The 27687-nt window shown below is 35.6% G+C and overlaps 1 protein-coding gene across 1 annotated transcript in view; it reads right to left on the reverse strand.

The window, feature by feature from the left end:
* SYNE2 (spectrin repeat containing nuclear envelope protein 2) overlaps positions 1–27687 on the reverse strand; it is a 316861-nt gene that overhangs the window by 205776 nt on the left and 83398 nt on the right. The window contains 12 exon segments of the mRNA XM_055303886.1: positions 1574–1636; positions 1638–1724; positions 2586–2750; positions 4406–4593; positions 4852–4930; positions 6661–6823; positions 7805–7917; positions 8537–8701; positions 15446–15583; positions 18628–18729; positions 20455–20555; positions 25934–26130. Of these exon segments, the coding sequence (XP_055159861.1) occupies positions 1574–1636; positions 1638–1724; positions 2586–2750; positions 4406–4593; positions 4852–4930; positions 6661–6823; positions 7805–7917; positions 8537–8701; positions 15446–15583; positions 18628–18729; positions 20455–20555; positions 25934–26130 (1561 nt within the window).

A 27687-nucleotide genomic window follows, 5' to 3' on the forward strand; every position in this document is an offset into this window, starting at 1 on the left:
ACAGATATTTTCTTAATGAGGGCATCATTCCTATCATTTAGTTACTCTCATCTCCATTTCATAGATAAAAAGATTAAAGGTTAGAAAATTAGGGTAATGACTCTATAGCTATTTCTAAAACTCATATGCAATTTAATTAAATATAACTCTGAGCAACAGCAGTTGCAAAACATCACTAAGAGACTCAGAATCCAGTTTCAACACAATTAAGCCTTTTCCTATTAATAATCCCTAAGTAACCCATAGGTTGTTATGCTACATCTTTACACTTTACACAATAGATACATTCTTAAAGTTGTTGTTAATCAGCTCATATCTTTTTTTTAATCAGCTCATATCTTAAATGTATTAAAGGAATATAGTATTCTGCATTATTACATTCTTATATTCTAAAAGCATATTGGACAACTTAAGATTTTTCAAGATTTTTCTCTGATCAGGTCTCCTTATGGTGGGAAACACTGGCACTCCATCACAGCAACTGGCTAAAGCCAGTGAAAAGTTATATAAAGTGAAGTTGGATTCATTATTATTCAGAAGAAGGCACATTTCCCAAATCACAGGCATTATATCTTACATGTGTTTGATTTTTTTGGTTCCATAGTCTTCTCTATAATCTAAAGCCATCCTCCAAATTATCCAACCAAACAAGAAATAAAAACTATATTGTCCCCCACTGTAGAGAAAGGAAGCAAGACACAGGCCAGAGGCTAGACCAAAGCTGGACAATCCCTGAGCACAAGTCAAAAGTCATCTGCAGAAAACATCAACTTTGTTTCCACAGCTCAGAAGTCATGACTGCTTCTGCATGTCTGTGAAACTCCTCAGCAAGTGAGAGACACAGACTTGAATCCTGAAGACTCCTTTGTGAAGGCATCCACTAAAGCATTCTAGTGGAAAATGACCATACTTTGAATGTTATTCAATAATTACATTTACCATTGTTTCAACAATATGGTTTTATCAAAAGAAAAATAGCCAAGTTGGGGCCCCTAAGTGGTTCAGTTGGTTAAGCATGTGACTCTTTGATTTCAGCTCAGGTCTTTTTTTTTTTTAAGATTTTATTTATTTATTCATGAGAGACACACAGAGAGAGAGGGGCAGAGATACAGACAGAGGGAGAAGCAGGCTCCATGCAGGGAGCCTCATGTGGGACTTGATCCCACGACTCCAGAATCACGCCCTGGACTGAAGGCAGGCGCTAAACTGCTGAGCCACCCAGGGATCCCTCAGCTCAGGTCTTGATCTTAGGATCATGAGTTCAAGCCCCTTATTGGGCTCCATGCTGGGTGTGGAATGTACTCAAAAAATTTTTTTCAGGGGCATCCAGGTGGCTCAGTCAGTTAAATATCTGCCTTTGGCTCAGGTTATGATCCCAGGGTCTTGTGATGAAGCCCCACATTGGGCTTCCTGCTCAGTGGGGAGTCTGCTTCTTCCTCTCCCTTTGCTCCTGCCCCTGCTTATGCTCTCTCTCTCTCACTCTATCAAATAAATAAATAAAATCTTAAAAAAAATTTTAATAGCCCAGCTATTTCTATAGACAAATAAAATACATAAAGTATGACTATTTTACCTTTATATTCTCATTATGATTTTCAGGAAGTTCTATGGACATATCTGTTGAAAAATCAACAGTTGGTTTTCTCTTCTTTAGATAGCTGAGTATTTTCATAATTGTCAAAATTGGGCTGATCCTGTTTTTTTATAAGTGGCAGGTTCATGTCCTATAAAAAAAAGTCAAATATTTAAAGCCCATATTTTTTAATGTAAAGATATATTATTATCAACAATTGGACATAATATATTCAATATATTTCTGGGATTTATCACTTAGTAACAACATTATAAAGTATGAGCATTTCCCATAAAACACCTCAGTCTCAAATTATTATTAAGAAATAGAAAATTTTAATGAAGTTCAAAAATTATTTATTAAAAGCCTGCTTTTTATAAATGTAAAAGCTATATAAAGCTCAGTGTATGTTCTCAAGGAGCTTGAAATCTGTAGGCAAAAAATGCTTATGTTGTTCTATAATAGCAAATGAATTTCAACTAGAAATGTCCACACAAAAACTTGTACATAAATGTTCACAGCAGCATTATTTATAATAGTTAAGAGTGTGGAAAGAAGCCATTGTGCATCAAGTGATCACTGAATAAATAAAATGTTGGTTATCCATACAGTAGATTATTATTTGCCATAAAAAGAAATGAAATACTGAAACCTGCTACAACACAGAAAAACCTTGAAAACATTACCCTAAGTTTAAAGAGACGAGAAATGAAAGACCAGATATTATATGATCCTATCTCCATGAAATATCTAGAATAGGCAAATCTATAGAGACATGAAATAGATTAGTGGCTGCTGGGAAGGCTGGGAGAAAGTGGGAAGTGACTGCTAATGAGTACGGAGATTCTTTAGTAGGTGATAAAAGTGTTCTAAAATTAATGACGGTGATGGCTGCCCAACTCTGAATATACTAAACACCACTGAGTCACATAATTTATATGAGTGAACTGTATGGCATGGGAATTATATTTCAATGAAACTGTTACCAATAAACAAAAATAAAAAAACTTACAAGCTGGGTTTTTGTAATAAATTTTCTCCATCTTTTATTCAGCCTTCTCAGTTCTTTAGAAATAGAGGATCCAACTTCATCATTACTGACTTGAATTAAGAAATTTCCCACTTCATTTAAAGTAGTATGTTCTCTATTCCATTGCGATAGTGTCTCAAAGGGAACCTACACAACATATAAGCAACACATTTAATGACATAACGTCTTTCCATTACCTACAATAGATCTTTACCAAGGTTGATTCTCAGCAAAAATGAGTATGGGTTTTTGCAGATATTCTAACCCTTCTCTTCCTTGTTGGACTAGTTCTTCATTCCTAATCACTAATTGGCAGGCATCAGCTGTCTGTCATCACTCCTGGTCCTGAACTTTTAGGAAGCATCTGATGTTCTTTCTAAGTGGCTAATGAACTTAGAGCAAAGGTTCTCAAGCATTTATTAGTTCATGGTGCCCTAAATGTCTCAGTAATTTTTTCATAGATTCCTTAGGACAGAAGATTCATCTTGTGGTCTCATTTTCAAGTGGGTCCAAACCACTTGGTAGTTTTTTGCTGCATGATATCCAACAGACTGATACAGCGTCTCCCTCAAAATTTAAATTATCTTGAAAGTCCTCTTTGGCAATTCAGAGTACCTCAGCACAGAGTTTGGGAACTGCAAGGCTTAATGTGTTATTTTTCTCAGTTATGTGAATTTTCATAAAAGATCTTTAATGGAAGGAGCTAAATAGTATTATGCTAAGCAAAATAAGTCAGGCAGAGAAAGACAAATACCATATGATTTCACTCATATGTGGAATTTAAGAAACAAAACAAATGAGCTAAGGGACAGAAAGAGAGAAACCAAGAAACAGACTCTTAACTATAGAGAACAAATTGATGGTGACCAGAGGGGGAGAGGGCCTGGGAGATGGGGGAAATAGGTGAGAGAGGTTAAGGAGGGCACTTGTCTTCATGAGCACTGGATGCTGTATGAAAGTGTTGAATGACTATATTGTACCAATGAAACTAATATCACACAGTATGTTAACCAACTAAAATTTAAATAAAAACTAAAAAAAAATATCTTAGAAGAAGTGTTGAAAGTCAAAGATTTGGATTGCTAGTATCACTATAGCTGACAGGAAGAATGACTCACTAATCCCTCAAGTATGCTTTTTGCATTCCTATACTTAACACAAATTTTACTTTCATATAAACAGCCCATTTTCAGCTGAGCACCTTTACCTTCTATTTGGAAAATGTTTAATCTGAGAGGCTGTCTATATCCATATGCAACAGAGGAAAACAAATGAAAGAAAGAAAAGCTACCTCAGAGAATAATCATAAAACTGATTTTTACATGACTAGCAAATGAAAACAATCATGAATTACATTGAAATTTCTTCCATAGGTCTGAGATATTTTGCATTTTCTTCCTCTAGAAACTCAAGTAGATTTTAGAGCTGAAAGGTATTCACCCAAATAGAAAAATAAAATTTAAAATATCAATTTATTTTATTACCTATCTATAAGCTATCAAATACTCCCAGTCTTTTATTTCTTTCCAAAGAACTTAGCAATATATCTTTCAAAAGCTATACTCTGTTGTGTGTTGTGTGTGTGTGGTGTGTGTGTAAACCTGTGATCAGAAGAAAACTTCCTTTTGGCAATTATATTAGAAAGAAACTAAACTCATTTCAACACCTTGAAGAATTTTGCTACAAATCATGCTAACTGTTCCCTGGCCTCTCATTTTTGGATTGAAAATGAAGATCTCCAAACAAAATGAAAAAAAGAAAGTAATATTGAGGAGGCACCAGTAGACTGAAAATGAAAATACCTCTTTCATCTGTTCCTTCTTTGTCTCCTCAAAACAAGCCTTGAGTAAGCGAAGATTTTCCACATAAGTAGCCCAACATGTCAGAACTTTTTGTAGAGTGGATTTCACATTATATATATTTTTTCTATACATACAAATGTTATGTTCCACCGCTGTATATTGTTCACTAATATCCTGATGTTGTCCAGCTATAATGGTGACAAAACAAGAAAGTAATCTCAGAAAACAGTTTATTATTAATAAAATACTGTTAAGAAAAATATTTGCATATTAATTGACAGTGGTAAAATAAATATGTACTCTGACAATATTAAAAGTGAATGCAAGAATTTTCCAAACAAAACACATATGTAAAACCAATTTCTAGAACATTAAGGTATAAAGAAAGTGAAATGGAAAATGCTACTTTTAAGTGATTCCATCAAAAAATAACTGTATGGCTTTACCTAAATTTTTATGGATTTCTTCACATTTTTGAAAGGAAGATTCAAGTTGAGCTAGGAACTCTTTTTCTTCAATAAATTTCTGGGAGGGGAAAGGAAAAAATATATTGACAGTTTTTTACTATTAAAAATGAGCTAAGACATTTATATAAAGACATAAATATTGATGAAGCACTTAGGCACCAAAATTTCTTTACGGTTTTAATACTATATATTTGGGTAGAAAAGAAGAGCAGTTCATGGAGAAAGACAGTTAAGACCTAGGAGATAGAAATACAAGTATGAATACTATGTAGGTATGTCAGGTATAACCTGACAAAGATTATCTTACTGCAGTGATACGGTTCTACAGTGGTTTTCCTCCTGTGGGAAAAGGCAAGTTAAGTATAGAATTTTCAAAATCTCCTATTTCACACATTTATTAATATTGCATCATTTATATCAGTTTCTCTTACTTCTTATATTATTAATATTGAATAATTTTTATTAGCAATATTAGAGTATGTTGTAAATAGATACCATCCATCACACAAAAACATTTGAGAAATGACCAATAGTCAAATTATGTGTCCTATGCAAGCAAATTCTGCCTTGGAAAAAGAGAGTTAATTAAAAGCTCCTATTTATTTTACACTTATTAGGCACTAATGGTATGATTATTTAAATGGAAAAATGAAAAATCAAAGAAAGAAAGATATTCAAAATCTAGTCTAATTTCAAATGATGCCTTCTATTCAGGAATGCACAGTGTTTATTTAAATTTTTTTTTTGTTTAAGAGAGAATCAGAGATAGCAAGAGAGAGCACGAGCAGGGAGGAGAAGGAGAAGCAGGCTCCTCGTCGAGCAGGGAGCCCAACATGGGACTCCATCATGACCTCAGCCAAAGGCAAATGGTTAACTGACTAAGCCACCCACGTGCCCCAGGAATGTAGTGTTTAAATCATTAATTGTGGGATCCCTGGGTGGTGCAGCGGTTTAGCGCCTGCCTTTGGCCCAGGGCGTGATCCTGGAGACCTCGGATCAAATCCCACGTCGGGCTCCTGGTGCATGGAGCCTGCTTCTCCCTCTGCCTGTGTCTTTGCCTCTCTCTCTCTCTTTGTGTGACTATCATAAATTAAAAAAAAAATCATTAATTGTAAATAAATCACTCGCCATCTTGTTTTTCAATTTTTGCACCAAAATCTTGGGATTTTTCTTTTTGGCCTCTCATTCCAAAGAGGGAAATAGAAAGAATGATAAGTCCTAACTGTAGAAATGAAATTTCTAGGATGCTTTTGTTTTAATTTACAAATGAACATGTTTATATTTAAATCACTGCAACATTTTTCCCTATAAATTGCAAGAGCTAAACCCTCTCTCCAAAAAAATGCCTCAAGACAAAAGGTACTGTCTTTCCCACTCCTACAACTTGAAAGGCTAAGACCAAATGTTCTAAAAAATATATTAATTTTTGAATGAAACTATGAATCTGAGCGGGAAAAAATATTAAACAAGACATCCAGTAAGTGAAAGTTGGAATTGTTAATGAAAATAACATTGAAACTTTTCCTAACTATTATGTTAATTAGCCTGGCTAATTGACTCTCTCCTGCTGAGATAAATAATGCTGTTTTCTCTTTCTTACTCCTCCCAATGTCTGTTATTTGACTACCTGTAATTCTGTTCTCCAGGCAATTTTAAGCTAATGAAAGCTACCAAGAAAACTCATCTCAAAATCTGAAAAGGTGAAGGGAAATTGTGCCAAGGAAGAATGCAAACCCAGCTCCCAGACATGCAGAATACTTGTCTAAGTCACAAAATAAAGCAGCTCACATGCCAGTCTTCCAGCAACAATTCCACAGATGCTTTGTTCCCATATTTGACGTTCCAAACATCCAATTTTAATTTCACTTCATCTAGCAAACCAAGAACTGAGCACTTATAGTAATGAAATTCTAGACGTGGAATGAGTTTTTTCCCCGAAATGTTGTTGATTCTGGAAAATATTGCAGGTTTCAGAATTTAGTATTGTCCAAATGCAAGTAATCTGCTTGGCATTTCTAAAATATTGGGTCTTTGGCTTTTTATTTTAAACACATGGAACTCAGATGTATACTCAAATCTTCTGGTTTTGTTTTGTTTTGTTTTGTTTAAAGTAAGCTCTACAATACCCAATATGGGGGCTTGAACTCTTGACCTTGAGATCAGGAGTCGCATGTTCTACCAAGTAGGCAGTCAGGTGCCCCAAATCTTTTTTTTAAACAAAGTAAACAAACATTGTGGCTAAATATAAAATAACTATTTCTGAGATGGAAACATATAATACAACATTTTCTGGAGAAACTATTCCCCTACTGAAAAAAATCCTGCAATAAATGTTAATCTCCAAAATATTTTACTACATTGTAAACTTTCATATAACTGAATGCAACTATAATTTCAAACATTCCATATTAAAACAGCTTTCATTATTAAGGCTAACACCCTCTTATTATTCTAATAAGTTACTTACAAATGATGAGAAAAGAGAAGATGATGTGGACAACAGCAATTAAATAATCTCTATATTTATAGTATTTTGGAATTTACAAAGTGCTTTCAGATACCTCCTCCCACTTCACCCAGTATCCTTGTGAAACATGAACAGGGTGATTATCATTATCCTATATGTACAAATGAGGATACATGCTCATTTGTAAATGAGTAAGTAACTTCATCAAAATTCAGTATGGAGCTCGGACTCCATGTCCAGAACTTTTTCACCATCCATATCCTACCATCCAATAAAAGAGGAAGTATGGTTAGCATGTTATAATGTTACTGTTACATAAAATGTGAAGAAGGTACTATTAATCAAGATTTAAAGCATACTTGTCAGAAATTATCTAAAAATCTCTAATTTTCTCATCCCTATAGCTTCATGTTAGTGCTCAAACATGAATGGTATCAACAGTTGTGAAGTGGTAGCATTACAAACCGTCCTTTCATTTCCTCCAATTTCTTAGGTGGTACCAGTGGCAAATGTTCTTCATCTCCATTTTCAAATGTCAGAAGAGTATTGGAATTACAATCAAATTTATCCATCAGATTCTGAAAAGAAATTTAGCATGACATGAAACAGACTTCTTGCCAAACACTGTAATTGGGGGTTTGTTAATCTCATTTGTTCTGGGCATGCACTGCAACTTTTTCCAAAAAAAAAAAAAATCATAAAACCCTTACTTTTTTTACAAAAACTTTGAAAATAAGTATTCATCAAAAATGCATTAAACTGGCTCATTTTACAGAGAGGCAGACAATAGTCTCTTTGGTAAAAGCATTATCAAAATCTTTTGTTTTTGGATTTCTTTTCCATTCGTTTGTAGGTTCACATGCTATAAATGTCACATATCAAATTCCTTCATGCCATTTTAGTGAGAACCCAATCTCTCACATTGTAAACCATTCTCCTCCCTCTTCTTTGGTTGGGCTTTACAATTGCTTTAGAACTTACTAGATTCTACCTTATTGTTTCCACCTTGAACTGGCACAATGCCCATGAAGAAAGTAAAGGTATCTCTGGCTCCCAAAAATCTCCAAGGGAATCATTCCAAACCATCCTCAAATACCCACTCTATTTCCTTCCTTTCTCCCTAGGGCAAAGTGTTCCTCAAGAACAGTCCCTAACAAAGCATGGATTTTTTTCCATGTTTCTTTTTTATTTTCCAACCTTGATTAAAGTCATTTTCTCTTGTATTAGAGCCATGGCTTCACAGTAATCCTGGGAAGCTGGAAAATCTTCATCTATAAGCCCCTCTATCTCCTGGAGCCAGGCTTCGATTTGATGCAGTGGTGAGGGCAAGGCATGATTCAGCTCTGTTTTCCACACATTAATCTGAAAAAACAATAATATGTGCTTCAGTAGACACTCTTCTAAAGTTTACTTACTTCTTCAGGGGCACCTGGGTGGCTCAGTCGGTTGAGCATCTGACTCTTGGTTTTGGCTCAGGTCATCTCAGGGTCATGAGATCGAGCCCAGAGTCAGGCTCCTCACTCAGCAGAGTCTGCTTGGGATTCTCTCCCTCTCCTCCTGCACCCTGCCCCCAATAAATAAATAAAACCTTTCAACCTCTTACTTCCTCAGCCTTCCCACCACTGCCTACAGGCACATGAGTCATACAAATGCCAACTACTTATTTCCCCAAACATTGACTGCATTCCCAAGGTGTTCACTCTTGCTGTCCCTTCCACCTGGATTTTTCCCCCACTAAGCACCATTAAAACTCACTCCCACAGTCATTTATTCATTCATTCACTCACTCAGTAAACATTTATTAAAAATCTGTTGTGTTAAGAGCTGATAGAGATATAAAGGCTTCTAGAATGGAGAAGGGACATGCAGTGGTTGCACACCACAGAGGACAGTGGAGCAGTTAGACACAAATTAGATGTATCCACATGTGAACACTGGGGCATTTTAAATATACGTGCTCAAAAATTTAAGAAATAGAAAATATATAACATCAATTTACACAACTTAAAAATACATGAGCATAAAAATATAATATGTATTTTGTAAGAACATACAAAAAAAAAAAAAAAGATACGCATTAACCACATCATGAGATTGGCCAAAGGAGAAAGGGAAATGGAAGGAGGGCATGGGTGTAGAAAGACATAAACACAAATTAAACAAGTGAATAAAAGTTAGAGCAGGGACTTGCCCAGACCCATGTGCCATGAAGGGAAGAGTAAGTTTAACATAACCCTCTATATCTGAGGGTCAATCAGATAAATATAAAGAAAACACAGATCTTGCCTGAACCACCTGGTGGGGGAAGCAAAGTACATGATTACAGTTAAGTGTGGTCAGCAATATAACAGAGCCAGACAGATGGGCTCAGGGAAGACCCTGGAAGAACACTGATTCCACAATGATGCCCAGAATTCTTTTTTTTTTTTTAATTTTTAATTCTTTTTTGTCTTTCAAATTTTTATTTGAATTATTTTACTTGAAATGTTTAAATCCCAGTTAATAGTAACTGTAATATCAGCTTCAGGTGTAGAATTCAGTGATCCATCACTTGTAACAACCAGTGCTTGTCACAATTAAGTGCCCTCCTTAATCCCCATCACCCATTTAACCCATGCTCCTGCCCACCTCCCCTCCAAGAACCTTGTTTGTTCTCTATCCTTAAGCGTGTTTCCTGGGCACCTGGGTGGCTCGGCCAATTAAGCATCTGCCTTTGACTCAGGTCATGATCCCAGCGTCCTAGGAGTGAGTCCTGCATCAGGCTCCCTGCTCAGCAGGGAAGTCTGTTTGTCCTCCCTCTGCCCTTCCCTCCACTTGTGCTCTCTCTCTCTCTCTCTCTCTCTCTCTCTCTGAAATAAATAAATAAAGTCTTATTATTTAAAAAGAGTCTGTTTCCTGGTTTGTTTCTCTCTCTCCTTCCCCTCCTTCCCCCCATGCTTATGTGTTTTGTTTCTTAACTTTCTGAGGCAACGGAAACAAAAGCAAAAATAAGCTAATGGGACTTAATCAAGATAAAAAGCTTCTGCACAGCAAAGGAAACAATCAACAAAACTTAAAAGCAACCTACAGAATGGGAGAAGATATTTGGAAATAACTTATCTGATAAAGGGCTAGTATCCAAAATCTGTAAAGACTTATCAAACCCAACACACATAAAAACCAATAATCCAGTTTAAAAACGGGCAGAAGACATGAATAGACGTTTTTCTAAAGAAGACATCTAGACGGTTAACAGACACATGAGAAGATGCTCAACATCACTCATCATTAGGGAAATATAAATCAAAACTACAATGAGATATCACCTCACACCTGTCAGAATGGCTAAAATTAACAACACAAGAAACAACAGGTGTTGGCAAGGAGATGGAGAAAGGGAAATCTTAAACTGTTGGTGGGGATGCAAATTGATGCAGCCACTCAGGAAAACAGTATGAGGGTTCCCCAAAAAGTTAAAAATAGAGAGGTGCCTGTGTAGATCAGTCGGTTAAGCATCTGACTTTGGCTCAGGTCAGGATCCCAGACTCTTAGAATCAAGCCCCAAGTTTGGCTCTGCATTCAGTTGGGATTCTGCTTGTCCCTCCAACCCTCTCCTCACTTGTGTGATCTTTCTCTCTCTCAAATAAATTAATAATTTTTTAAAAGTTAAAAATAAAACCACCTTAAGATCCAATAATTACATTACTAGGTATTTGCCCAAAGAATACAGAAATGCTGTTTAAAGGGATACACACACCCCAATGTCTACAGCACCACTATCTACAATAGTCAAATTATGGAAAGAGCCCAAATGTCCATTGACCAAAGAATGGATAAATAAGATGTGATATTCCACACAATGGAATATTATTCAGCCATAAAAAGAATGAAATCTTGCCATTTGCAATAATGTGGATGAAGCTAGAGAATATTATGCTAAGTAAAATAAGTCAGGGAACAATAAATACTATATGATTTCACTCATATGTGGAATTTAAGAAACAGAACAGATGAACATAGATGCCCAGAATTCTTAAGCATGATAAAAATGCTCTGAGACCACCTCCTTTCATGAGGACCCCATTTAGGAGTGTGCTTTGTTTGTTTTTGAGTGTTTTGTTTTTTTTTAAATCTGAACTCACACAGTTCTATTACGGCTTTTGTAGCATTCTCATTCCATCCACCCCCATGAAGATCAAGCACAAATTAGAATTTGTTTCACTCAAATGACTTGCTCTAATGAAAGTATGAGTTTTTTTTTTTAAAAAAAGTATGAGTTTTAAATCTGTATTTCTCTTTCCATTATAGTTCTACTAAATGAATTGCCACTATTCTTAAAGTTAAATTAATTTTAAATCGAGGAAAGAAAAAAGCAAGATTACATTTTTAAAAGAATAGGGTTATCTGATTCATCACTAATTGAAAAACATTTATCAGACACCACCATATGCGAGGCAAATATCAAAAAGCAACATATGAAAGCAAATACCCAAGTATAAAGATGTTAAATGAGGAAAAAGCTAGGCTTCTTTAAGGCAGTCAAATGGAACTATTCATAAACTAGAAGCATTAAATATTATACTTTTTACATCTTTTGCTCTTTTTTTAGGTTTATTGAGATATAATTGACATAAGATTTAAAATGTAAAACAGTGATTTGATACACATATACATTGCAGAAGGATTCCCTCTATCTAGTTAATTAACACATCCATTACTTCACATATTTATCTTTTTTTTTTTTTGGTGAAAACATTTAAATTCAACGTTCTTAGCAAATTTCAGTGATAGAATACAGTGTTACCAAGTCTGGCCATCACGTGACCTTACTCAACTCAGCTGAAAGTTTGTACCCTTTTACCAACTTCTATTCCCTCTATGCTCCATCCTTGACAACTAATTTTCTACTCGCTATCTCTATGAATTTGACATTTTTTTTAAGATTCCACATGTAAGTAATACCATGTAGTATTTTGTTTTGCTTTGATTGCTTGCAAGTTTCTCTTCTCAAACGGCATATGGCAACAGGCAACACTACAATTTTAAATCACTAAGTATATGCAATTAAGCCTTCACTTGGAAAAGAAAGAAAAACAAGTTTTCATTATTATGAATTTTTAATATGTGCTTTTATTATATCCAAATTATTTGTGCATTTGCCAGAATAAAATAAGGCAGAAAGTTGATAAATGAGTAAAAGAGAGGCTAAAAGCAATAGCTCTAATTCAACTGATGATCTTTCTATAACTGAAAGAAAGCTGTATATATTTTGAATAAAACAGAATGTGTGCTTTCTGCCTGAGGACTGTACTCTATGTAATGGTCAGAAGAAGAAAGATAGAAGGTGATATTTAACTTTGTTTCTTTTCTTTCTCATTTACCATAAAAAAAATGGCTCCATACTTTCTAGTTTGGGAAATTACTTTTGAATTTGGTTGAAAATTTGTATCTGATCTGACCTGATCCTGTCAGGTCAAAATAACATAATGCTGCTATTTTACATAACTGGCTCAAAATGAAACCATTTACTGTGATGTTTTGAGGTAACTATATGCTCAAACAACTGAACCAGAAACTGTCTAGATGCTATACACCTGATGACTTTAAAAATAATATGTCTAATTTGCCACACCAAGGCAATGAGCTGTATTACATCTACGAAGGAATGGATTTTCAAGCTATTATCAATTTGCAGCACTTACTCTTGCAAAATAGTTTTTTTTAATGGTTTTTCTCATTATTGTGGGTACTTTTTCCAAATCATATTCAATAAAATTAGGCCAGGTCTTTGTGGCCTGGAACATCATGAACTCTATAGACAATATCTTCTTCCTTTCCTTCCATTTTGTTGAGGACCTGTAACCAAGAGCTCCTACACCTCACAAAGGTCAGTTTCAAAGCTGTGATAAGAATAAGTTGAGGACGTGATGACACCTGCTACTTGGTGCGAAGGTTTCCAGAACTATGCCAGTTCTCCCCAAATTAGGTACTCGGAAAGGGCGGCTCGTTTAAGCTACTAGACTATTTAACACCCTTCATAAATGATGTGAAAAATATATTCTGGAAACAGACTAGCACTCCTGACAGCCAAGAGACTTGAGCAGGGATCAACAAACTTGTTCAGGGCCAGAGTATTTTTGACATGCAGACCATAAAATCTTTGTTGCAACTTTGTAAATTCACCAAAAATCATTTAATTTATCCATTTCAGTTGAATATTCATGAATTGTATGGTATATAAATTATACCTCAATAAAGATGTCAAAAAAAAAAAAAAGAACGAAGGCAGAATGTCTAGGTGGCTCAGTCGGTTAAGCATCTGACTCTTGATTTCAGCTCAGGTCATGATCTCAGGATCATGATGTGGAGCCCCACATCTGGTTCCACACTTAGCAGGGAATCCACTTGAGATTCTCTTTATCTCCCTCTGCCCTTGGCCTGCACTCTCTCTCTCTTCCTCTCTCTCTAAAATAAATAAATGAATCTTAAAAATTAAAAAAAAGAATATAGGCAAAATAAAGACATTCACAAATCAGAGAAAACTAAGAGAATTTGTTCCCCCAGACCTGCATTATACGATAAGCTAAAAAAAAAGTTTTAAGGCTGAAAAAAAATGAGTTCAGATGAAAACTCAAATCTCTAGAAAGGGATGAGGAACATTAAAAATGATAAACATCTAGATAAATATAAAAGCTTTTTTTCACTTAATATCTTTAAAATGTATGACTATTTTTAGCTAAGATTTATAACACGGTCTTAGGGACTTAAAACATATGTTTGTGGCATATATATATATAAAGCAACTATAGCATAAAGTATGACAAATGAACCAATTTAATTGCAAGATTTCTACATAAGAAGTTGTATGATAACTTAAAATTATATAAGTAGACTGTAAAATTTTTAAAATGTACGTTGTAATCTCACTAAAAATCTGCTAGAAAGCAGTAGAGCCAAAAAGCCAATAGATAAATTAAAATGAAATTCTAAAAATATTAACATGGTCTAAAGCAAGGCAGGAAAAGAATAGAGATAAAAAGAAAACAGAGGAAATAAACAGAAAAAAAGAATAAAATGGTATACCTCAGTTGAACAATATCAATAATTCCATTAAATATTAACTGACTAAACTCTCCAATTAAAAGGCAGAAATGATCATAATGGATAAGAAAGCAAGATCCAATCATATGCTGCCCATAAGAGATACACTTTAAATATAAAGACTCAAATAGATTGAAAATAAATGAAGGAAAAAGATGTACCACTAAGTCAGCATAAGACTGGAGTGATAATATTGATAACAGATTAAGTATACATCAAGAAAAACAATATTACCAGAGATAAACGGGAATATTTCATAATAATAAAAGTATCAATTCATCAGGGAGACATAACCATGAATGTACACAACTAATAACAAAATTTTAAAATACATTAAACAAAATTTGACAGAATCAAAGGAAGGATCCTATAGATTTTAACATCATTCTCTCAGCAATTGATAGAACAACCAAGGAAAATATCAATCAAAACACAGATAATCTGACACTATCAACCACTATATCTTAACTGATATCTATAAAATGCTGTATCAAATTACTATAGAATACATACTCTTTTCAATTGTAAATGACATGTACACCAACATGCACTATGCCCTGGGTCATACCACAAATCTCAATAAATTGCAAACAACTGAAATCATACCAATATATTCAGACACACATACACATTCATCTTCACACATTCTCTCTAGGCTTGTCCCTAACCCCCTTCAGGCATCTATTAATAGTGTCCAAAGTAGAGATGAGGCTGCAAGTTGATCAGAATATGGATAATCTACTGTGGCAAACCAATCACTGATGGCAAATATAAAAATTTTGCTAGTTTATAAAAAGTTAGTTTAGTTTATAAAAACTAAGCAGTTTCTCTAAGCAGAATCCCATAAATTCCTACTAAACATCAACCACTACCCAAATGATGCCATGGAGAAAATAAAAGAACACTCTCCCAAGTTTCTGATGCAGCATCTACTCTTACAGAATTCCTCATGAAAGCCTAAAGTGATCATCCAACAAACAAAGCTGCCTCTTGAAAATGCTCTTCTAATCAATGTAACACAGTAACCTGGTAGTTGAGGCCATCCCAGGCTTCTCTCAACTGTAACTGATCTTCACTCAGTTCATCCGGAGTCCTTTTTATTGGCAGGATATCCAAAAAGGGCTTTTTTTCTTCATTGAATGACTCCAAAAAGGACAGCAGACCCTACAATCAGGATAATATTTTAAAGACAGAAATTTTAGATCAGTTCATTAACTGTAATCCACTTTTAAGGTCTATAGCTATAGACTATGTTTAAATTTTTACTTAGATGAAGGTAAAATTCCCTGAATTCAAGATCCTCTCACTGATCTAGAAACCCTCTGCAGTGTACCCTGATCATTTGAGTGCCATCAGAGTAACCACAGGTCACAGTTTGTATCTTGTGTCAGTACTGATGGATTTTTACTGGAATAGAGTGGCAACGTCACCCAGCTCGAGAGGACAACTCATGATGCCACACAGAAAATGTGACTTTGTTAGTCCTCTTCAAATATGTATCCACAACAAAATAAGAATGAGTGGAAGTGAGAACTATATGGCAAAAGTTATCACTTGTAAACATGTCCATGATTAACTGCAGTTGAGCCAGTTCTTCCCAAGTCATTTTATACAGACTTTAGAAAATACTTTGTTCCTGCTCTCAAAAATTTAATAAATAAAGCTTTTCTTGGTTCATATTTGTGTGAAATATTAGTATTTAAGAGTCCTCAATTCCATAATATTATTTCAAACATTATTCACAATAATTGGCAGCACTTTAAGTTAAATTTTATTTTTTTTAAGATTTTATTCATTTATTTGAGAGAGAAAGCATGCATGGAGGGGGCCAGGCAGAGGGAGAGGGAAAAGCAGACTCCCTGCTGAGCAGGGAGCTGGAGCCAGGGCTGGATCTCAGGACCTGAGATCATGACCTGAGCCAAAGGCAGATGCTTAACCGATTGAGCCACCCAGGTGCCCCTTAAGTTGAGGCATCTGGCTGGCTCAATCAGAAGAGCATGCAACTCTTGATCTTGGGGTCATGAGTTCAAGCCCCATGTTAGGAATAAAGCTTACTTTAATAAATAAATGAAAAATTTTTTAAAGATTAAGTTTTACAAGCAGACTGAGGAATAATTATTATAATTCTTTCTGATCATTAATAACTTCATGAAGGCTTCTATTTAAGAAACCTGAATCTATGGTACATTAGTAAATCAAATACATGTGTGAGAGCAAAGCACTTCCAGTGGATGCTTATCATCTTGTCAGTAAAAAAAAAAAATCAGGCCAATGGCACCTGGGCAGTTCAGTTGGTTAAGCATTTGACTTCGGCTCAGGTCATGATCGCAAGGTCCTGAGATTGAGCCCCAAGTCGGCCTCCCCAAATCAGGCTCCGCACTTAGTGGAGACTCTGCTTATTCCTCTCCCTCCCTCTGTCCTTCCCCCTATTCATCCTTGCATGCTCTCCCTGCACCCCCGAAATAAATAAATAAAATCTTAGAAACAAAACAAAACTAAAAAACCCCACATCAGGGGATCCCTGGGTGGCTCAACGGCTTGGCGCCTGCCTTCGACTCAAGGCATGATCCTGGAGTCCCAGGATCGAGTCCCACATCGGGCTCCCTGCATGGAGCCTGCCTCTCCCTCTGCTTCTCCCTCTGCCTGTGTCTCTGCCCCTCCCCCTCTGTGTGTCTCTCATGAATAAATAAAATAAAATCTTTGAAAAAAAACCCCAAAACCCAAATCAGGCCTGAACAAAGATAGAAGAAGCAAAAAAGCCAATGCAGTTCAGATGGAAGGAAGATGAGAATGTCCTATCCCTTTCCTGATGCCTCTAAACCAAAAAGAATGCTGTTGCCAGCAAAGTCACACGATCCTCTGAATGGTAGTGTCAGAAAGGCTGGATTCATCCAACTCCCTTAGATAGGGAAACCGAGCGTGGAGGTGCTGAGTGTTGTGCAGGCACAGGACAGTATGTCTCCTTTACTCAGGACAGAAGACTGGTAGGGAGCAGAGCTGCAGAGACAGTGGGTTCTACAAAACAGGCCTGATGAATCCTCGCCTTGGCTCCTGTTAGTCTCTTTTAAAATAGTACAGGGGATAACTTCCTAACCCGGCGAAGTGCCAGGACATAAAGAGAGCTAAGGCTTCAAAGCTAGACTTCACTCAATTCCCATCTCTAACCTCTCAGTAGCTAAGTGACCTCAGACAAGTCACTTAGTGCCTCTAAGTCTTGTCTTCATCTGTAAAACTGGAATAACAATCCCACACTCAGTAAGATGCTGTGACACGTAAAATGCTTGTCAGCCAGGCACTTGGTACAAAGCGAAGGTTCAAACGTGATGACAATAACAGTTGCCATTTTTCTTCAAAGCACACCTTGATTGAGATCCTTACTGTTATATTTTGGGGTTGGTTTCATTTCTGATTTCCTGATCTTTTTTCCTTTCAATATTCAATCTGCTCTAGAGTGGAGACTAGAGAAGTTTTACTATATAGGCAAGATAGTAAATGTTCTAGGCTTGAGGGCCATATGGTCTCCATTGCCACTACTTAATTCTGGTGTTGTAGTGCAAAAACAGCCACAGACAATACCGTAATGGACATGGCTCTACTCCAATAACACTGTATTTACAAAAACTAGTGATGGGACTCACAGACCAGCTTGCCACAGTCCACTTAGAGTGGCTTACTATTCCAAGTACCATGAGGACCAAGCATCAGCATCACCTGGAAATGCAGAATCTCAGGTCCCACCCCAGAATTACCAAATTAGAATCTGCATTTTTAAAATTTTTTCAGATTTTATTTTATTTTATTTTATTTTATTTATTTATTTATTTATTTATTTATTTATTTATTTATTTAAGAGAGGGAGAGGGAGAGCGCACAAGAGAGCACAAGTGGTGGAAAGGGAGAAGCAGGCTGCCCATCAGGCAAGAAGCCTGATGTGGAGCTTGGCCCCAGGACCCTGGGATCATGACCTGAGCAGAAGGCAACCGCTTAACTGAGCCACCCAGGGGCCCCAGAATCTGCATTTTAATAAGATTCCCCATGTAATTCACATGCAAATTAAAATTTGACAAGCACTATCCTAGAACTTGATGTTAAAACTTAGTTTAGCATTTATTAAATAATTACTCTGAAAGATTTTTTTCCAAAAACATTCTACTCCTCCCTGACAGTAAGCTACAAATAAATAATTGCTATTTATAAGTCATACTTACTTCATACTTTTTAGAGTAGGTCTCATTTTCTGAATCCTTTAGCACTTTCTGTAGTTTTTTCTCTTGTAGAGTTAACCAGGCCACAGCATCTTTCATCTTGCCCTGTAATTCACACACACACATTTAAAACTCTACCCTAAATAGACTTGGAGGTGTTTTTTTTTAACAATAAAATTAACAACTTCAAACATCAGTGAAATATGCAATCATTACACACCAAGGACTTATGGCACCAAAGAGAAATTCTGCTTGTTCACATAACACCTTAAATTTTAAAATGGATTGAGACTAGCACCTGAACATAATGTGCTAAAGAGGTAGGGCAAGCAAGCCCCTATTTTTTTGGTGGGGGGGTGCTTATCCATTTCCATTATTCCTCAATTTCAGAGAATATTATTCTAAATGACTCATTTATAGCAGGCATATCAGAATATTGCTTTCCAATACATCTAAATATGGGTTAACTCATGGCTATTTACACCCAAATACACTGACATCAAAAAATATCATGAGCATTTGAAAGACCCTAAAAAACGCCACTAAAGGTTTTGGTTCTGCTACCCTGTGGACATGAGCAACAATTCTCTTTTTCTTAGATTCTTGATGGCTTACATCTGAGAGCAAAATTTACTGCCAGAGAATAGAGCCAAAAACTTTACATCTTATTTCCATTCTCCTTTAACCTTCATTTATTCTTCTCTTTCTATTAAAACTGGAGTGTTTTCTATATATTTTTGCATCTGATTTCATGGACAGTTGAATTTTTCATTTTATTTTTTAATAAGAAAATTAATTAGAAAAGAGTAGCTCCTCAGCAGGTCAGAAATAACTGAACTGAATTAGAAGGCTGAGTCCCAGCTTGAGTCTCTGTCCCAGAGTCAGCAACAATCTGGCATAAGGCCTCAAAATGCTAACAGTTGGAAAAACATCAGCCTAAATTTGACACATAAAATGCAACAATATGACCGCATGTAAACACATCTGAGGAGGTAGCTTAAAGAAATATTATTTTAACATTCAAAAACAGTGTACTAAATTCACAGCACTCATTTATCTTCACAGCAGCAGAATAAGTGTTTATTTGCAGCTCAGTGATTTTTATGAAATTCACACCTACAGTATTTGTACCTGACTGAAAGTCAAAGGAAAAACCTGAATAATCAAATGACAGCCTCATAGTGATTCAAGAGTACCTCAGCAAACGATGAAGAGTAGAACACACTGCCCCCATTTTTATAAATTATACAATTCTAGTTATATGTAGCTAAAGAACAGGTAAAATGGAAATATGCTAAAATTAGATTGTGGTGATGGTTGCACAACTATATAACACGCTGAAAACCACTGAATTGTAAACTTTAAATGGTTTAATTTTATGGTATGTAAATTACATTTCAAAAAAACTGTTAAAATAGACAAAAAATTAGAAAGCTCTAGAATTTTTCAAAAGCCTGCTAAATTTAATTTGTCTTAATATACTTCCTATGTAAAAGTTATTTTAGATAACTCAGCAAAGTTTAATTAATTACCACTTTTAACTTAAAAATATTTTTAAAAAGGCAAAACTAATCTATAGTGAAAGAAATTGGAATATTGGCTGCTGAGGGTAGGGAGTACAGATAGTAAAGAGGCACAGTAGTACATTCCAGGTGATAGAAATGTGTTACATCATGATTGCTGCATGGTTTACATGGTAGTATGCATTTGTCAAAACTCATAGAACTGCACACATTAAAGTTCTATATGCAAATTATACCTCAATTTTAAAAATTAAGCATTAGTAGGGTACAACAAAAATGTGCTTGAGTCATACTTATAAAGACATACCTGAGTTTTATCTCCAGTCTCAGCTGCATCCTTCGAATACCGTAGAAATTGTGCCACATAGGTCATGATTGACTTTTCATCGGGATTAGCAACATCCACATCTGCAAGATATGCCACACTATCAATTAGCTATAAATGTGATTTACTGTAATTACTACATAAGAACAGGCTATGCCATAAGATAGCCTTGAAATGAACCAAAGTAGTTAGCCAGCCATGCAATCTCTGGTCAGTCACTCTTGTTCCATGTCTGCGCAGTGGCTAAGAGCTTAGATCCAGATTCAAAGAGTTGAATTGAATCCTGGCAGTAGTACATGCACAGCCTCAATTTCCACTATGCATGTTGTCTGTATAAGGGCATAAGTACTCCAGGATGGTGGAAAAGAGAAAATATAGCCTTTTCCCTTCCAGAGACATGGTATGGAAACTCCTCCAGGAGTGGAGAGTATAGGAACATATAGCAACTGGAATCCATTCCTGTCAAATGGTCTTAGCAAGTGTGCAGTAAAGCATTTCCAAAAGCATATGTAGTACAGAAGACTTACTCAAGACATCTACAAGATTTTATTTGTTCATTTGTGGAACAAATATATTTACTGAGAGACTTCTGTGGGCCAATCCTTGTGTTGCAGTAACAAAGACCATGATGAAACAAAGTTGGAAAATGCTGAATTAAACAAAGTAAAATTATCATACGTTCCTTGAGTGCAGAACTTCTCCAGACATAAAATAGATAGATCACAAAATCACAAAGAAGGGATCACAATATGCTACAGAAAATGAACACATAATTTTGGGTTGTCTTTTGGTATGTTGCCAAAATAACCAGGAAGATACTGAAAAGGAAAATCTTTTGTGTTTATTTATTAATTCAGTTAGAATAAATTCATCAAATATTTATAGAGAGCCAACAAATGTAGGTCACGAGCAAGGTATGTAAGGCTGAGTTCCTGCCCATAGGGGCCATATGTTTCATCACTTTATTCATTCAACAAGTAGATGCTAGACACCTGAGTAGATGCTAGATGCCTTAAGATATTATCTGCCCCTCAAGGAGTTCAGTGTTAGGATAAAAACAAACAACAAACAAATATAACACACCATGCATGCTTTAGCAAATGTGTTTCCTGGGCCCAACGACTCTTCTAAGCGGGCTGAGGAAAAAACATGAATCTAATCCATATCCAAATAATAAAATACATACAATAAACATATAAAAGGTATCAATAAAAAGGTAAGGGTGGAGTTTCAATAAAGGAAGCATCCCTAAGAGCTGAGTTATTCTTTCACTGAGAAAAGTATAACTAAAAAAGTAAAAGTATATTCAGAGATACATAAAATAATTATACTGGCTTAACTAGATGTTTCTTTTTAAAAACTGTATTATATATGAAGCTATGCATTGTGATTAATTGTTTTAATAAAATTGTCAAAAGATAATTCTCTTATTCAAATATGACACACTATCACTTCGTTTGCATAAATAATCATGATATATTTCACATTTTAAGCTATTATTTAAGCCATTTAAAATGAATTATGGGCAATCTTTTCTACAGTGGAAATTTGCCTTTTTTATACTGTCCTGACATTATTTGCCTAATTATTTTTACATACTGAACTAGGAAAAATATTTTATGCTAATAAAGATTTAGATAATCACAATGAGAAAAAACTGCTAAAAAACAAACAAACAAAAAAAAAAAACAGAAAACCGACCCAGCAATCAGAAAAGATAGAACAAAACATGAGGAAAAATAAAGAAAAGAAAAAAAAGATAATGAAAAGCCAAAAGGAAAAGAGAAAAGACAAAGAAAGGAAGAAGAGGAAAGAAAGAAAAAACAAGGAGAGGAAAGTTAACAAGAATAATAAGTCACCTGACACTAAAGTAACGACAAATCTAATATATAAAAATATGGAATTATTAGGCTAACTTATAATTTAGAAATATCATCTGCTTCAACTGAGGTCCAAGAAGGCTAAGAACCAATAGCAACAAGCACAGTTAGCACCCAGAGCTTAGCCTTGAATGTCACTTTCCAATAGAAGGAGCCAGTGCTCCTTGGAGAGAAGGTTGATCCCAGGATTGGGGGAGGAAATGTATAAGATGACCCTGGTCTATCTTACAGGGCCAGAAGATAAGGATGTGTTCTAAAACAAATGAGGGAACACCACTAATGGGGATATGTCAAAGAAGATCAGGAGCCAGCTGAAAGAGCTCCCAAGGGCTAAAACTCTGGGCTTAAAAAATCTTTTTCAATTTGAGCAATAAAACAACGTAGTATTAGATTACAACCCAAAGTATAAAATAAAGTGTCCATAGCCCATACTGATATAAACAACTGGTTGGATAAGTGAATAGATGCAGGAGAACAGACATAGCTCCTGCAAAAGAATTGCAAATAATTCATGTAGATAATCTGCCCTCAAGGAGAGTGCGCATAACTTTCCTATGTGTGAGCTATGCAGAATCACTTCCCTCCAAAGAGTACAATACAGGAAGATGGAAACAAAAAAAAAAAATAGCTTCACAAGAGAGACACCTGACAAATACTACCTCAGCCAGGTGGTTAAGGTTAACATCACCAGATATAATATGGACAGCATGTTCCCCTGATATAAGAATGGCACTTTACCTCTGTGGTCTTTCTCCCAAGAACCCATAACCCCAATCTAATATGAGAAAAGACATAATGCAAGTTCCAGCAAAGGGGTACTCTATTATATATATGACCAGTAATCCTCAAAACTGTCAGGTCATCAAAACAAAAAGGTATAAGAAACTGTCAGTTAGGAGTAGCCAAAAAAGACATGAAAACTGAATGTAATGTAGAATTCTGGATGGAATCCTGAAAAGAAAAAGAGCATGAGGGGAAAACTAAAGAAGTGTGAATAAAGTACAAAAATATATCAATATTAGTTCATTAATTATAACAAATGTACTAATATGTCAACAGTAGGGAAAATTTTGTGGAACTTACTAGATCTTCCCAATTTTTCTGTAAACCTTATGTTCTAAAATGTAAGGCCTATTAAAAACAAAAAGAATGAAGTACTGACAAATATTGCCACACAGATAAGCTTTGAAAGGATTATGCTAAGATAAAGAAGCCAGCTACAAAAGACTACATTTATGTGAAATGTCCAGAATTGGCAGATCTATAGGAAGAGAAAAAATTAGTGGTTGCAAGGGCTGGGGGGGGGGGGGGCGCGGGATAGGGAGAGATTGCTAATGGGATTCTTTTCAGAATGATGAAAAGGTTCTAAAATTGATTATGAGGATGGCTGGAAATTTTCACTAATAAACTGAAAAATTATTGAATTGTACACTTAAATGGGTAAATTGTTATGGTATGTGAATTACATCTCAATAAAGCTATTTAAAATCCAAAAAGTTAAGTGACAAAGCCACAATCACTTAGTGCTATGCTGGAGCCAGATGGCTCAGCTTCAGAGAGCTGATTATTAGATTTTCAGCACTTTTATCAGCTGGTTGTTAAACACAGCATTAAAAATTAGATTATATGAATGCATAATCAAAAAATATATTAAAACAAAGGTAATTGATACTCAAAACTCACAACTTCCCAACAATTTTACTACATTTTACTATTATTCTCTTGAGGTTATTTACCTCTATTGTACCTGTATGATAGAAAAACATAATACATAATGCTATGTTAGAGTTGCACATATTTTCCCTACTCTGTTCAGTGACTTCACACTGGAATTGGCTGAAACGGTACTGTTCAAACCACACACACACACACAGACACACACACGAATCAGCAAATGAGGGCTTGATTTCTTGTTTTGTTGATTATGAAGAAAAGGATAGAGAAAATGTTAATAATGCAGGTTAAACTTAAAAGTATGCCCTGCTTAGAGCTGTTAAATTGCACATAGCACAAAAAAATTGAGGAAATATTCTTCTAGTATTAGATTCAGCAAAAAATCCTTTATGTTGTTGAAGTACAAATGAAGCTGTGACAAACTTCTTTGTTGTCATACTTCCTTGTGAATGTAAAGGAAATTATCCACCAACATTCATGTCAGAACTATACATGTCCAGCAACTGCGGCCATAAATTGGCTGCAGATGGATATGAGTTTGCCAAAGAAACACCTGGGTGACTCCATCAGTTAGGCATCTACCTTCAGCTCAGGTCATGATTTCAGGGTCCCAGGATTGAGCCCCACTTTGGGTTCCCTGCTCAGCGGGAAGCCTGCTTCTCCCTCTCCCTCTTCCTCTGCCCCTCCCCCCAACTTGGGCTCTCTCTCGCTCTCTCAAATAAATAAAAAATGTCTTTTAAAAATAAAAAGAGTTTGGCAAAAATCAACAAAAGTATTTGAAGGCTATATGGAATTTATAATAAAGTGTATCATATATTGTATTATTATTTGTAAACTATGTGCTATATGTGCTTTATTTTTTTTCTATATGTGCTTTATATTAGTAATATTTGTAATACACCTATAAAAGTATATACACACACTCACACACACACACACACACAGATTGTTTTGGAGAGCCAGTCACACATTAACCTAAACACCCAGGGTTATAGAGCTGAGACTAGAATTTGTATCTCTTAATCTGTTAGTTCATTATAATCTCCACTAATCCTATAGACCTCTTTTTCGGACCTTACTAGGATTTTTTTTTCTTACTAGGATTTTTAATAAGCTTTGGTACATTAAGAAACAATTCAATCCAAAGTAAAGTGATTTTCCAAAGAAATAAATCACCTTAATCTTAATTTTATGAAGTTAACATAATTACCTCTTGGAATATAACCAGTATTTCAGATTTTGCTGTCGTCATTGTTAACAATCCAACACAATATATTGAGCATAGCCATGGCAAAGCTGAACCAGCCATAGAGGCAGAAACAGAAAAAGCAGTTTCTGGACCCATGGAAGTTCAGCATTATTGAGGGGGAGGAGGTAGGGGAAATACTTAATTCAAAGAACAGGTTTACTAGAGACATTTTAGAGTAACAGAGTAACAGAATCAAAGGAACGTGATATAGAACACAACAAAAGAAACTTAAGACGAAGACTCAAATTATTTCCAATAACAGCACTGTTTGCTTTCAGCTCTCATATCATCCCTGTAATTACTGAAATTAACTAATTGGTAGGAATTCTTAATTTCACGAAATTTAATAAAGAGTGTAAGTTTAACCCTTCAGGACTAAATGTATAATGCCATTTTATTTATATATAGTTCCCATTTTTTAAAAGATTTTATTTATTTATTCATGAGAGACACAGAAAGAAAGGCAGAGACGAAGGCAGATGGAGAAGCAGGCTCCTTGTGGAAGCCTGATGTGGGACTTGATCCCAGGACCCTTGGGATCACAATCTGAGCCAAAGGCAGACGCTCAACCACTGAGCCACCCAGGTGCCACTTTAGATGCCATTTTTAAACCAATTTCACACTGGACATTGTTTCAAAAAGAAAAAAGATTCTTTACCTTCTGGCTCAAGCAATTTGGGGATTTTAAATTCTCGTTCTGCAATTCCAAAGGCCTCTTTCAGATTGTCTTTGTTGGATCTATGCTTCACACTCTTCATGTCAATTAGGTCTGGTCGTAAGGCATGAATGACCGCCAAAAAAGCCATCCCATTTCTCCAGCTTGACTTAAAATCTGTCACATTGACAGACTCATACCTATCACAAGAGGACAAAAACATGATAAATACTATTTTAAAAAATTTATCAAAGCACATCCACTATATTCAATAGTAATTAAAACAAATTTCAGTGAACCATATAAATCATCCTAGGAAAATATTTTCTTTCAATCTTGTGGTCAGATTGAAGTCAAATGCTATGTCTGATACTACAGAACATTGGTTCTCAAAGTGTGGCCCTGGGACCAGCAGCACTGGCATCACCTGGGCTGCAAGTGCTAGAGATATAAATTCTCAGTCGGATCCAACCCCAAACGTACCCCCATCAAATTCTGGAGGTAGATCTGAAATCTATGTCTTTAAAAGCCCTCCAAATGACAATATGCACTCAAGTTTAATGCTCTCCATTCAAAAATCTGTTGGCTTATGACTGACTTTAGATCCCCACATGTAGTTAATTTCCTTTCTCCAGAGGAAACAATAATCTTTCTCATTATAACAACTTAAATGATACACTATGCCACGTGAATGGCCAGTAGCTCATTGGATATAGACCTTGCCACTCCTCTGCTTAAAACTAGTCATCACAGATGAATAGATAAACAAAATGCAGTGTCCATACAATGGAATATTACTCAGCCCTAAATAGGAAGGACATTCTAACACATCTTGCAACATGGATGAACCTAGAAGATGTTAATGCAGAGTGAAAGAGGTTAGTCACAAAAGGGCAAATCCTATATGATTCCACTCATTTAAGGTACGTACAGTAGTGAAATTCATAGACACAGAAAGTAGACCACTGGCTGCCAGGGGCTGAGGAAGGGGAGGGTGGGGAGTAGTTTTAGTTTTACTAGATGAACAAAGTTCTGAAGATGGATGGTGGTGCTGGTTACATTACAATGTGAATGCACTTAACACCATTGAATTGTACACTTAAAATTGGTTAAAATGATAAATTTCATGTTATGTATATTTTATTACAATAAAAAAATTATTAAAAAAAAAACACCCTTGTCATCACTTGTCAGAATAATATCTCTCACTCTGGCCCCTGCCTCCCACTCCTACTCTTACATCTCCTCTCTTACAATGTGGCAGCTATGCTGGCTTTGTTTTTGTTTCTCAATACCGTGCTCTTTTTAATCCTTCTGCTTGGATGCTCTTTCTCCTAGATCTTCATACACCTGAAGCCTTCTCCTTCAGGCCTCAGCTCAAAGGTCTCCTCCTCAGAAAGACACTCCATGACCACCTCAGATAAAGGCCATCCTCCCACTCTCAGCATTCTCAATCATCATCATAAGGTCCCTGAGCTTACTGTCAACTGTAGTTATCATATTGATCCATCTGCTACAGGCACAAGGCCCTGGAGAGCAAGGGCCTTGTATTTCTTGACTATCACAGTAGACTCCTCTCCAAACGGTGTCTGGCATATAAAAGTGCTTAATATACATATTTCAAATCACTCCATCAATCACTAATCTGTATTTGACAAGGGAGCAGTGAGGATATTATAAGAGTATAGCTAGCTGCATACAAAATGTGGGGAATATTCCAGAACAAAATGTGGGAAATATTCCAAAACAATATTCCA

Source organism: Nyctereutes procyonoides, unplaced genomic scaffold, assembly GCF_905146905.1.
Source record: "Nyctereutes procyonoides isolate TBG_1078 unplaced genomic scaffold, NYPRO_anot_genome, whole genome shotgun sequence".
NCBI classification, from domain to species: domain Eukaryota; kingdom Metazoa; phylum Chordata; class Mammalia; order Carnivora; family Canidae; genus Nyctereutes; species Nyctereutes procyonoides.